Here is a 14,516-nt window from a genome sequence, read left to right as displayed (position 1 = left end):
CCCTGTTTTTGTAAGTAAATGCTTTAAACTAAACTGATTATTTCGGGCCAAAAAGACAGAAATTTTGCTTGTTTTGAGTTTTTAAAAATCTTTTTCACTTTTTTGAGTAACAAAATGGTAAAATTGCAGCAATTACTTGTTAGTTCTAAATATCCAAAAATTTATAAGCTTTTTGCATATTTTTGAAACAAAATTATTTAAAAAAAAAATCTGAAAATTATAAGTTTCAGTTTTCAGTGTTTTTTTAGTTTTTAGTTTCAGTATTTCCGCCTTTTTTTCATATTCTTCTTTTAGTTCATTTTGATTCAAGTTGTATGTATGAATACGCATACTTACTTAGTACCTCGTGGTGCCCGCGTACATAGAGGATCACATATTATATGTATGATAAAGGTGTTTTGGAGCAGTTTTGGTTTTTAGTCATAGTGCATGGTGCCTGATCAGGCGACGCGGTAGCGTTGCCACCCCGCCCTCCCACGGTTTCATGCGCGTTTGCGAAACCGTAGGCGGATGTGGTACCGTCCGAGGAGTATATATTCTGTAAGTATTTTGTAATGTTTTTCAGCGATATTCAAACGTAATTTTCTCAGAAACTATGCGTTTAATCAAAAAACGCAACGATACTTTTTTTCTTATTTTTCAAAGACCTTTCAGAATGTATAAGAATTTTTTTTGTACGATGAAAATTCGCGAAGTTTCAAGTACCCCTTTTTTTGTCATTTTGGCATCTTTTGTTTTTCAGTACTCACTGAAAGTTAGAAGGATTGGCTGAACCAATTTTGATGAAATTTGAAATATAGCTTTAATTTGTTACCCATTACTGACTTTTGATAAAAAATTGTATTTTTTTTGAAAATTGACCCTGCACCCCCCCTTTTTGGGGCCCAAAAATTTTCAAAATTGGCCCAAAATATCAATAGGCATTTCTCTGTTACAAACTTGATATTCATGCCAAATTTGAGCTTTCTAGCTCAATAACGTTAACTTTGAGCCGCGTTGAAAGATGCTGAAAAATGGAAATTTTTGAAAAAATAACGAGTTTATTAATTGAAGGTACGGTCAAACAAAAGGTGATACAGGTGTACGTATATAAAAAGGCACTTCTACAATCTTCAAAGTACATTTGTACAAAATTTCAACGTGATTCGTGCCCTATTCAAAGCTGTAGCTTTGTCTAAAGGAACAGTTAATTTATAATACAAATTTTCGCCATTTTGGTTTCTTTAGACAAAGCCACAGCTTTGAATAGGGCACGAATCACGCTGAAATTTTGTACAAATGTACTTTGAAGATTGTAGAAGTGCCTTTTGATATACGTACACCTATATCAGTTTTTGTTTCACCTTAGTAATTCAATTAAGAATCATTATTTTATTAAATGCAATTAGAATAATCGATTTATTATCGATTAATCGATTACAACTTATCGATCTTACTCATAATTCTGTTATCACAGCCACTATACAGCAACACTGACATTAGTGATACAAAATTGTCAAGTTTTAAGAAAACCTCGTTTTGGTAGCCAAATATTTTTCAATAAAAGTTACTCGTTACCTACACCGGTACACCCAAATGATTTTTTAGGGTTCCCCCACCAAGGGGAACCCTATTAAAATCGCTTTCAATAATTCAGCCCTCCACGTTATTTAGAAAGGTATCTTATGTGTTGCGTAATACGCTATACATAAGACTCCTTTGTATCTGCCAAGTCACTTTCTTCAACTCTAAATAGTAAACATTGCTAAACTCTTTCTACTTTGTTTTTATCAGCCAACAGTTTTTGATGTTCCTCCAATCAAAATCAAAGACAACGAAAATTTCTTTTTTCACTTCATGAATGTCCATCTTGAATTTTCAATGAAATTCATAATTTAATTTGAACAAAAACAGATTATTTAAAATTATACTTTATTTAAAGTTCATGAATCAACTAATCAAGTTAACCAATGACAAGTGTAAATCAACAGAGACGTAGTGACAAAGAAGTAGTTTCAAATTTTGCGTACAAATTTAAATTTTTGAATAATTAAAGAACTCTCACTTACGATTTTGAATAAATATGTATATTTCATTCGTGTGTCTAGGATAAAATAGAATTTTAATATGAAAAAAAATAATTACTACATTTTTTTAAAATCAAATGTGGGGAACCCTCTTGCCAGGTCCAGTGGACCTCGCTTGTTTTTTTTTTTTTTTTTTTTGAACTTTACAGTAGGTACACAAACTAAAACACTGAAACTAGTTGAAAACTTCAAGAGAAATGTAGAAATTTGATACTTAGTTTGAATTACCGTACCTATTTGTTATCATTCCAGTGAAAATTTTGATTTTTAGGAATTTATGCGGGCCTGAGTATAGGTTTTTTTGGGAAGCGGGAGGGGGTTCAACTGAAAATTTTATCGACTGATATAGGGATTTTCTTCTCCTTCTAATTACTCATTCCACGCCAAATCGGCGGATGTTTGCACGAGAGGTCATGGTCATCGATTTTTTCAAAATCAGATAATATTTAGAGTTCATCAAGCGATGAAGAATTATGTAAACCGGACATTTTTTCGATTTTTTTCGGCGAAGCTGTGGGGCTTCAAAGTTTTTCAAAATGGTCTGAAATGGAAAATTTCTGTTGCAAATTGCTCCGGTTGTACGTGCTATAGAATTTTCAACTTTTTTTCAAATTGATCGACGAATGATGTCTAAATTAGTGTTGCCACTTTCAAAAACATAAAAAAATTGATTTAAAAACTTATAATTTAAACATAAACAAGGTATCCGCGAGTAAAAATTCTGAAAAAATTCTCAGTTTTAGTCGTTTTAAAGTATCGAATAATATATGTATCAAAAAATTGGACTGACATTTTTTTCATATTCACATATTTGAGAAAAAATAATACGTTTGGTACTAATTGCAAAAATACCATCAGAACCCTGAAGAATTGAAATTTTTGAAAAATTTTACTAATGTGTAGACGAACATTTGAAAAAAATGTCCTTATGCCGCAATTTGTCAACGAATTGACTAGAAATACTATTTTTCTGGCCATGATCTTGCAAGTGATAGATACCTACATACTACATACTTATCGGAAAAATTTTGCCACCGTTTTAAACAAATGAAAAGAATGCCATATTCATAAAATGTTTTACGTACTAGTGGTGAAACTGGGTCACGTGGAACGATTTTTACTTCACCAAAATGTGACTATACCTTTTTCAACTTAGAGAAACCTGTAAATACTTTGTTGTTGTTGTGTAGTCTCATCCTCTGGCTACAAAATGACTCCTCATTTTTCAAATTTGGTTCAGAAACTTGTGCTCCAGAATTTTTGTTTTTAATCAACTTTTTTCGTTCCACTTTAGCCGATGAAATGTTCAAGTGGAACGGACGGGTGGGTCAAGTGAGTCAAGTGGAACGTAGAGTTTCCCAGCCATAACAAAATAATGGAAAATTAACTCTGAATTTTTGATACGTTCTTCGCCATTGAACAGATATGAGTCCAGTTGTGTACAGTGATGTAAATAAACGTGTTATTTCGAAATATAATTCCATTTTTAAGAAAATCATTTTTGACCGCCTTTTTCTTAATTGGAAAATTTCTTTCGCCCTCAACCCATCCACCCCAAACCATACAATTTTTTTGTTGTACCATGGAAAAGGGTCATCATTTACATCATAATTGCTGTTACATTGCAAAATTTCAAGAAAATTGGTTCATTTGGAGAGCCTGTAGCCTTGTCGACGGAAATTTCAGCATGATAATAAAGTCCGAGGGAAGGAAATTTTTTTCAAATATTCAGCTACACATTAGAGCCCTGCGCCGACAACGAAATGATCGGCGGCGGCTATGGTGAGCGCAGCGTTGTGGCTGGCGGCGTAGCCGATTCCAGCCGACGTTTTCGGCGGCGGCAAAAATTTTACTCGGCTGCGGCTCAGCCGGCTACAAAGGTTGAAATTTTGAGGTAATTTTCCGTAAATCATAAAATTACCTCAAAATACAAATTTTTTGCGAAAATTATTCAGCTTCTCAAATAAGCATTTAGCATGAGAAATCATTCTAGGTAGTGAGTGGCAAAATTGAAAAATTTAGCATTTTAGCCAATTGAAAAAATCCAAAATATGGGGAAAATTTCCCTGAAATTTGCCATTTGAGTGATTTAAATCGGCTCAGCCGAGCAAGGTGGCTTCAAAAATTTTTAAAGCGGCGGCGGCGGCTCAAAAAATGTGTGAAAATTTGGTGGCGGCGGCGGCGCGGCGCGGCGGCGCAGGGCTCTACTACACATTGATATAATATCTCAAAAATGCAAAAAATTTAATTTTTAGGGTTCGGATGGTATTTCTGCAATTAGTGCCAAACTTGTAATTTTTTTTCTGAAAAATTCTCAGTTTTAGTTATTTTCATGCAGAATAACATATTTAAAAAAGTTGAACTGGCATTTTTGTTCATTTTCGAGAATTTTTACTGACAAAATTGTATTTTTTTTCTTTATACTGATTGGCAAATTTTCAGTCACCCTCCCCCACATCCCTTGAAACCCTTCTACATAGTTTTATTCCAGGCAGTTGAATGAAAAATGTCTGGTAATCTTTCAACTCTTTGCATGCTCCTGCCTCCAATAATGCTATTTTCATTTATTGAATTAAACACTTCATCACAACATACAAAAAAAATACTGATATCCTCCAAAAAAACTCTTCAAAAAAGAATTACACCCCGCCCTCTCCACGGTTCCTAATGAACAACTTGCTCAGTGAACAAGAGGTGAAAATATTTCAGCAAGAAAGTGTTATGATATAATGGTGGAATCCGCCCTTAAGAAAAAATACCTACCACTTCACCAGATGGTATGAGACAAACTATGAAACAGTTTTGGTACCTAAAGCAAACATCCTCCAGACAAATACCAAGGAGACAGAGAAATACTAGCAAATATCGGTTGGCTGCACTTCATGAAAACAAAAAATGAACCAAAAATTTGGGGCGGACAGATCTGTTTTGATAATCTAACCAGAGTCTGAAAGATATGTCAGCACCCAAATTTTTGGCTCATTTTTTTTTGGAGGATATATAATCTTGGAACGAGTGGTGCCCGCCTCAAAAAACTTTTTTCACCTTTAGAGTGCATTTCATTCGATTCTACATCGTTTTATATAAAAAGACAAGCCCAAACCCGGGCACCACAATGACTAAGTTTAAATCTATAAATAGATGAACTGAGTACTTTTCACCTCCGTTATAACACAATACGTTTTCACTTCCGATATTTAGAATCATCCCAGTGGTGTGAGCTTTTCAGAATTGGGTTTCTCGCGCAAAAATTAGTAAGAGCACATCAAGGGGGGACTAGCCTTATTCGGAGGTGAAAAGAAACTGATTTCATTCCTTGAAACTACTACATAGTAGCGATTTTGGTGATGACATGATCGCACTAAAATGTACATCCGTTCGGACAAAAATTGGTATTTAGACATTTTAGACTTCATCCCTATTGACAAAAATTATGCGATAGCATGCTAAAACGCATGCTTTTATGCATAGCACAAGCATGCGTGAATTTGGACTTTTTTCAAAAAAAGCATGCGATTCTGACTGCGATTATCATGCATAAAAGCAATGTTATAGCATGTCAAGTGAAATAAAAATTGTAAAAAATTTTTTACCCTGGGCGGGAATCGAACCCGGGACCCGCAACATTAATTTATCCGCTTTGCCTAACCCACTCAGCCACTTCGCTGCTTGCAAAGAGTGGAGTTATTTCCCCATAAACGTTTGCACTTTTTGGACTTGAGAAAAATTTTAAAATTTATTAAGTTCACAACGCAGAAGCATTTATGTGGAAATAACTCTTCACTTCGCCACCACTACGAGTGGGTTAGGTAACGCGGAAAGTCGGAAACCATAGGTCCTAGGTTCGATTCCCACCCAGGGCAGAAATTTTTTGTAATTTTTTTCAATTTTCCTGTTATTTTACATGCTGTAATATTACTTTTACGCATGCTATTCGCTTACTTTTACGCATGCTATTCGCAGGCTGAATTAGCTGAATTGCATGCGTTTTTTTGGACTTTCACGCATTACGCATCTACACGCCTGTTTTTATGCATAATTTTGTCAATAGGGATAGGTCACTATTTTGAGGATATACATGGCGATACATTTTTAAAGTGCTTACAACACAATAATATTTTGGTTTTAAAAGCACTTACACTATTTTTCTCCTCCAGTTTTGACATTTTCTCCTCCGATTTGGAGGCGAAAAGGAGCGTATACATGTGAAACAGAGGCGAAAAAGCAGCGCTTAAAAGATATTTATTTATTTATTTATTTATTTATACTCAAGTTTCAGCACAATGGTGATTTTTACATTTTATGACCTGGAACCTGTTCTAATTGATCAAATAAGGTCAAACTTGAAAAATTGGATTCTTTTGGGAGCTAGAGTTGACCCCCCGCAGTGGGGAGGGTCACAGTTGAAAATTACAGAAAGGTCATTTTTTTGAAAAGGCATAATATGGCCCCAAAAGGCAAAAAGAGCCAAAAATTATACCATTGGTCAGTACCTCTATTGTGATCAACATATCCAAATTTCAGCTTCCTAGGTCTTCCCAACCACATTCAAGGTGGCAAAAACCACATTTTACCCCTATTGTTGAACCCTTCACCCCTAAAATTGATCCAGGGGTCCAAATTTTCAGCATACCATGAGAGGGTGCCCCATGAACACTTTATTGCAGGTTTCAACCTTCCAACCCTATTTGACCTCTCTTTAGGGTCAAAAAAGTGAAATTTTGGTCTATTTTACATGTTTTTCAACATTTAGGAAAGCCCACAGCCCCTCCAAATTGACCTGGAGGGTTCAAATTTTCACAGTACAATGGGAGGATGAACCCGAAGTGCCTTTTGCAGGTTTCAACCTTCCAACCCTACTTGACCTCTTTCCAGGGTCAAATGTGTTTTTCGACGTTCATGAGTAGGAAAGCCTAGAGGACCTCCAAATTGACTCAGAGGGTCCAAATTTTCACAGTACAATGGGAGGATGTACCCAAAGTGCCTTTTGTAGGTTTCAACCTTCCAACCTTATTTGACCCCCTCCAGGGTCAAGAAGTGAATATTTGGGCTATTTTATGTTTTTTGACATTTGGGAAAGCGTACAGCCCCTCCAAATTGAGCTGGATGGTTCAAATTTTCACAGTACAATGGGAGGTTGTACCGGGAGTGCCTTTTGCCGGTTTCAACCTTCCAACCCTATTCGACCCGTTTCAGGGCCAAAAAAGGTTTGTTACCATTTTCGAAGGAGGGAGAAGAGAGTTGGGCGAAGTCCGAAGGGGGTTCGCCCCCCCCAAACACTGGCGAAGCACAGGAGTTGAAGCGAGGGTGCGAGTAGTTCAAGCGAAGCGCAGAACATGGAAAAAAGACATTCATAATATGAGGTAATTGGGCGAAGCCGAAGGGGGTGCGGGGGGACGAAGTTTCCCCAAATACAGGCGAAGCACAGGAGCGAAGTGAGGATGCGAGTAGTTCAAGCGAAGCACAGAACATGAAAAAAAACCATGTGCAGGAGGTAGTTGGGTGAAACCGCAGGGAACAGGGGGGACGACGTTCTCCCAAACGCAGCCGAAGGCACAGAAGCGAAGCGAGGGTGCGAGTAGTTCAAGAGCCCTCAATGTTTCTGGCACACACTGCTACGACTTTTTTTTTACTTTTTCCTTACATTTTTTTATTGCTTTTTTATAACACTTGAAATGTGTTTGATAGTGCTTAAAAATCCTTACCCCTAATAATCATGCTTTCAATTTTCAGATACTCAAAGATGACGTATTTTCCAAACAAACCGAAGAAACATTTACCACTGTATTCGATCCAAAAGCTATTGCGACTGGTCATCTTGACCAGTTGAGCAGAAAAATGTGTCCACATTTAGAATACTTTGTGGTATTTTCTAGTATAATATCCAGTCTTGGAAACGTAGAGCAAACAAATTACGGTTTCGCGAATTGTGTTACTGAAATAATATGCGAGGCTAGGCGCGCTGATAATTTACCAGCTTTAGCAATTCAGTGGGGACCACTAGGAGAGGTTGGAATAGTTTCTGAATTTCTAAAGCATAATGTATCAGTTACATTAGGTGGGTAATTATCACGATCTTCTGGATAAAATTATTAATTTTTGAGTAAAAATCAAATGATTGTCATTCGCTATCATTTTTACACAAACTATTACTACATCTTTTAGGAGGACACGCTCAACAAAAAGTCAAATCTTGCCTGGAAACCCTGAATTATTTCATGAAACAAAACAACCCTATCGTTTGTAGTAGGATTATAGCAGAAAAACGTAATGTAGATTCCGATATTATAACCACAGTGGCAAACGCATTAGGTAAACATCGCCACCAATAGGCTAATAATGGGTAATTAAGTAGGCATACAAAAGATTAATTTCAATATTATTCTTCTTTTAAATTAATAGGAATTAAAGATTTGAAAACCATAAGCCTATCATGGACATTGCCAGAACTTGGAATGGATTCGATCCTGGGAATGGAACTGAAACAAATCCTGGAAGCAGAATTCAACATTTTTTTCACTCCTGAAGACTTGAGAACAATGACGTTTGGAAAACTATACAAGTTAAAAGAGGGAAACACAAACGCACTGAACTCTGGTATTACTTCACATAAATTATGAAAAACTGCGTTAGTAGGTACCCACTGTACTAGACAGAAGAATTTTTTGATTTGACAAACTGCACACTTCCAGATACAACAGACAAGGTGACTCCACAACTACAATTCTTCATGAATGAAGAAACCAGTAATCAACTTATTCTCCGAATACCGCTCCTTGATGGAAAAATGCAAGAGCCTGTTTCAATTGATGAAAATCCAACTGTTTTTGTATTTCCAGGAATTGAAGGTTTGTTCTAGCTGGTTTAAACAAAAGTGTATATGGGTCAGAAACAAATCCGAAGTCATCGTTAACGAATTCTGTTCTTTTCTTTCGCAGGTTTAGCATTGACAATGGAACCATTAGCTAAGAATTTGCCTGTACAAGTTCTATGCTTTCAGTATCACTTCGTTGATACAAAAAATTTCATACACGAATTAAGCAATCATTTTTCATCAGTAAGTACGAAGTATCAATGAAACCATTTCTCATGAAATACTCAAAATGCGATCTAATCAAAATAATATGTAGAATACCTACTTAAAATGCATTAATTTAGTACTTAGGCTACATCGTCCTATAAATAGCCTTAAACAGATTTTCAGATTTTCCAACTTTGGAAACATTCAACACCGCCGTGACCATAAACTCAAATTACATTTATACCGATATTGTGATTGTTTTGATATGTTATGGCACAAATTTTCGAAACCCTTGTCTGATTCAAATTCAAAATTTTTGTGATCTGGGAAATCTCCATTTCTCAAAAATTATCTGCCGGGGAAAATAATCTGTTTTTAAAATCTATAGGGCCACAAAGACAGCCATTGTGTACAGAAATCGATGAAAAGGGCTACAAAGCGACGGAAACGCTGAAAACTAAGCAAGAAACCAAGGCCAATTCATATTCAAATTTTATATCACATTTTTAGGTGTAGAATATTTAAAATGAACTTTCAAAAATTGGTCAAAAATGGAAAAATAAAATCCATCTCTTGAAGATCTGGCCGGTGGTACATTTTTATTGATTTTCAATCTTTCTGTATTACGGTCCAGAAGTTTTCCCGCCCCTTTTGTTGATGGAAAGTTGGACCATAGCATCTTTCTTGCAATCGAGATTCCAACTTATTTCACAATTTTCAGTACATTCGGGAGAAACTTCGCCCCGAACAAAAATTCTACTTCATTGCGCACAGTTTTGGAGCAGCAATTGCTGTGGAGGTGGCCGAAATACTGGAAAAACAAGGACGGACAGGGTACATCTGGCTGCTGGATACTTCACCTACAGCAACAAAAATGATAATTACGAGAAAAATGGAAGAAAATGCTCTTATCGATGAAGAAATGTTGCAAAATCAAGTTTGCATTCGAGTTATACAAACACTTATGCCGGAATTGCCGAAAGAAAAAGTAATTATGGAATTTGGCCATTTTTGAGTTTTCAGATCCATTAAATAGGTACCTACCCACTTGACAATAGATTCGCCGCCCGAAAAAGCCGGTGAAAAAGCCGGCCCAAAAATGACAGTAAATTTGCCGGTAAAAAAACGCCAGCCAAAAGCGGCTGTTTAAAGTGGCTGATTAATTCATTAAAACGCCGAAAAATCTACCAAGCTACAAAAAATTTCTAGCCCAAGGTAGGATCGAACCCGCGACTCCTGCGTGGAAGTCCAGAGCGCTCACCATTCAGCTATCACAGCAACAATAAAATCTTCGTTTTCAAGTGGTATACATGTACCGCACTTCGTACTTTCCTTTAAATTTTTTGAAAATGAGTTCTGAACACAGGTTGCGCATGTGCATTGTAATCGGCAAATCAACAAAATAAAAAACTGCTGCTTAAAACGCCGGCTCAAAAGCGGCTGTTTTTCTAAAAGTGGCGGAAAGCGGCTGATTTAAATGGCTGATTTTATAAACTAGCCGCTTCTAGCTGGCGTTTTTTCACCGGCAAATTTACTGTCATTTTTGAGCGCCTTTTAAGTGGCAGATTTACAAAAATCAGCCGGCGTTTCGGCTTAAAGCGGCGAATCTATTGTCAAGTGGGTACCTATAGATTTACTAAAAATTATCATACGATTTTTTCAGTACTCGAAATATATAGAAGCTTCGGCTAGTTGGGAATCCAAGAAAAACACGTGCCTTTCAATGTTATCAGGTGGAGAGGAAAATGAGAAATTCATGCATAAATTATTAGATAAATCGTACAGCATTTTTAAATCGATACCCAGCTATGAAAAATCGCAATATCGGTTGCAATCACCTGTCGTTTTAATAAGATGCGTGAAAAATGAATTCGATTTACCTTTAGATGATGCATATGGTCTGAAAGAGGTATGAATCCTAGATGGGCATGAATATTGGATATTTTTTAGAATTCAAAAAATGGCTTAATATTACGTTGAAACCCTACTATTGATTTAATTCTTTTTTTGCAGCATTTTGAAAATTCGATAGAAGTTCATAAAATCGAAGATGTGGATCATTTTTCGATTCTGTTACATCCGAAAACAAGCGAAATTATAATGGAATCTTCCGCATGGAAAAAAGATTAAACCAAGCTACACAAAATTCTACTCTCATCTGCCGATGAATTATGTAATTCTTTCTGTTTCAAAATCAATTTTCTAGGGGGTTTGGTTTATTATTCTGGTGGGATGTATGTATTTGTACTATACCTACTCAAGTACTTACTTACATAATATTCATTATTCTAATTTGTATGTACTTCTAATAAAATACAATTTTGAAAGAAAGTTTTTGGTCAACAAACCGAAGAAAAGACCCACAACTTGGCCGCCAAGTCGAAGGACAAGTTTGGAATCATTGTATGTACTTACCACCCCCCCCCCCCACTCTCGAGAAGTGAATTCAGACCGGCACCACAAAATGGATCGGGGACATTTATACCAACTATAAATGATTCATTTTTAAAAATTTTCAAAAAAAATACAAACTATCTAAACGTAACTTTGCAAGCACATGTCATCGGTCATACAAATTGGATAGGAAAATAATCTACAGTTCGACACTGAAACAATTAGTTCAAATGAATATTTATAACCTTTAAAAAGCATAGACCTAGGAAGTGTGGAATGTGTCAAATATACAGGATGTTTTCATATGTACATCGCAAGGCCACATTGTAACCTTGGCGTACTTTTGAAAAACTTCAAAAGTGTCGTTTACCTACATTGTGTAATCCAGGAAATCCAATCATAGGCCTACCTCATCTTTATTAAATTTCAAGCGCAAGTTAACTATACCTAATTCGTACAAAATACATCGGTATTATTAATTCGAATCAAAATTATGCGTCCATTATTATTGACAGGTGTAATTTAAAAGTTTAATTTAGGCACATTATGTTTTATAACTGTATAACAATTACTCAATAGGCATAGTTAGTTCCTTATGATATGATCAGCGAAAGTTTCCTTGAAACTGCCAAAACTAACGAAATTAAAAGTATACCTAAATTAAAATATCTGCGTCGATGTCGATATTGATTACACTTTGTCGTAAAAATTCGTTAGCTAAATTTTACATAGATCATTGTGTTCCTTATATGTATTGGGTCGTCACTTTGCCTCTGTATTTGTTAATCGAATAGATAAGTTTCGAAACGCGTCTTGCTAATTTTCTATAGGAGTAAAAGTAAGATCTACTGATTTTTTTCCGAATTGAGAAAAAAAAACTGAAGAGATGAGTGATTCGAACCATGTGGTTATTTCTGGAATTTCCGGCGTCTTTCCGAATAGTGAAAATGTGGAAGAATTTAAAGCTAATTTATTAGCTGGAAAAGATATGATTTCGTCGACGTTCAAAAGACACAATCAAAAAGGTAAGCGCAATCATTCAAGAACTCAGAATAGAATGACCCTTTTTAAAAAGTTTCATTCTTTTTCAACTCTTTTGTCCAATTTAAAAAAAATTATTATTTTTGCCAACGCCATTCATGAAAAAATTTTCACTTCACGACAAAATTGCAATGTACTTATAACAGGATTAAATGTCGCAAAGCTTTTTGATTTAAAAAAATCTAATTTTGAAATTTTTGTTATTTCCTTTGAAGTAGGTGAGTATAAAAGCTTACACTATTTCTATGAAGCATCAACATTTTTTAACAGAAAAGATTTTCATTTTGGAAGACTAATGAGCTTGTTTGGAAAATACGAGTACCTACAAAATAAAATTTTTCATCGCTACTGTGATTTAAAATGAAAATTTGGTAATTTCTAAATTTTTAGGTTGAAATGAAAATGCTTCCCTGCTCATTTTACTCTCCATACAAATTTTTATTCCATAAATAGAAATTTTAACCAACTCAGAAACACTGCTTTTTTCCAAAAAATTTTAATTTTTTATCAAATATTTGTGAATTTCAAAATTCCAAACTGAAATTTTTTGAAATCGAAAAGCTCGCGATATTCAACTTCATTTTATTAGCTACAGTTTTCTTACGATGTGAAAATTTATTCTGATCAGGGGAATAAAAATATTGCCTTTTGGGAATTCTAAAAACTGTTAAGAGGCAAAAATTGGAAAAACTTTCAGGTAACAGAATTTTATAGTAAATTTTCATCTGCACCTTCAAATTTAGTTTTGAAAATCACCGTGATTATGTAGGAGTGTTCAGTAGTAGGTATATCTAGTTTGACGGGTTTTGATTTTTTTTTTACAACACAGGGTGTTTGGTGAGTAGATAAGATGTCAAAACTTCAGATTTGGATACAACCGCGGGTACGACTTGAAAAAAAACGTTAGATGGATAAGTTGCCTATCTTTGAAATTCAAGGGGCAACCGAGCTTTGAAAAAATAATTGAGAAAAACGTATTTTTTGATCATGAGATATGGTAGTACCTACCTACCTGCCTACTGTACTTTAGAAAATAAACAAAGTTTGTCTTCAAGTATGAATTTTTGCCTAATTTTAAAATCGAAGGGGCTAAAATATTTTTTTCCTTTTAAAATGTTTTTAGCCCTTTCAATAATTCCGAAGTTAGGAACAAATTCATACTTGAAGACAAAATTTGTTTCCATTCCCATGATCAAAAGTACCTTTTTCTCAATTTTTTTTCAAAGATCGGTTGCCCCTTAAATTTTAAAGATAGGCAACTTATCCATCTAACGTTTAAGCTAGAGAAAACTAAAGAGCTTGTTGAAATTATTAATCACAAAAAAATGAGTACGCTGTTTTTACACCCTCTTTCAATCTTTTTACCCCTCCCCCACTATTTTTTGCTGTGTTAATCTGTAATTGTAACAACATAATTCAAGGTTTTCTCAAAAATTAAAAAAGTGCTCTTTGCATTAGCATGAAAAAAATTGAAAAATCAAATCGAGAGTTTATAAAGATCATTTACTCAAATTTTGATCGAAAAAATGTAATAGACGTATATTTTAAGCTTCAAAATTCCTGGACCACCAGATGAACACGTTGTTTTTTTACAAGAAACCATTTGTTGGACATTTTTTCAGGACAACAATAGTCAAAATTAGCTGTGAAAATTTTTGCTCTGAATTTTATACTCTTCAATTTTTCCTTTTTTTTTGTTTCGTTTGTTTTCATAGAAAGCCTACTTACTCGTATATTTTAAGGGGTATCAAATAATTTATTCACATTTTTTTGGACGCAATTATTTGCAACATTCCAAGACCATACATCGAAGTGCTTTCCCGAAAATAATAGTATATTATGCAACTAGGGAGATAAAGTGCGTGATTACAAACGAGTGCTAAATACAACATCTCCATTTTTGCTGAATTTTTTTTGGGGTGTTGGGGCAACGCGTTCTTTCGTAGCAGTATAATGTAAACATAGCAGTGTTGCCAAATCGCAAAATTTTAGAT

The 14,516-nt window shown here is 35.0% G+C and overlaps 1 protein-coding gene across 1 annotated transcript in view; it reads left to right on the top strand.

Annotated features, from left to right (window-relative positions):
* LOC135842565 (fatty acid synthase-like) overlaps positions 1 to 11,418 on the top strand; it is a 41,611-nt gene extending 30,193 nt beyond the window's left edge. The window contains exons 10-17 of the mRNA XM_065360087.1: positions 7,800 to 8,124; positions 8,232 to 8,378; positions 8,469 to 8,663; positions 8,759 to 8,914; positions 9,005 to 9,123; positions 9,809 to 10,075; positions 10,751 to 10,996; positions 11,101 to 11,418. Coding sequence (XP_065216159.1) covers positions 7,800 to 8,124; positions 8,232 to 8,378; positions 8,469 to 8,663; positions 8,759 to 8,914; positions 9,005 to 9,123; positions 9,809 to 10,075; positions 10,751 to 10,996; positions 11,101 to 11,217 — 1,572 coding nt within the window. The 3' untranslated portion in view covers positions 11,218 to 11,418. The remainder of the gene's footprint in view (positions 1 to 7,799; positions 8,125 to 8,231; positions 8,379 to 8,468; positions 8,664 to 8,758; positions 8,915 to 9,004; positions 9,124 to 9,808; positions 10,076 to 10,750; positions 10,997 to 11,100) is intronic.
* The last annotated feature ends 3,098 nt before the right edge of the window (positions 11,419 to 14,516 follow it).

This window comes from Planococcus citri, chromosome 4 (genome assembly GCF_950023065.1).
Source record: "Planococcus citri chromosome 4, ihPlaCitr1.1, whole genome shotgun sequence".
Classification (NCBI taxonomy): Eukaryota; Metazoa; Arthropoda; class Insecta; order Hemiptera; family Pseudococcidae; genus Planococcus; species Planococcus citri.
This window is presented reverse-complemented; position numbering and strand designations above follow the sequence as displayed.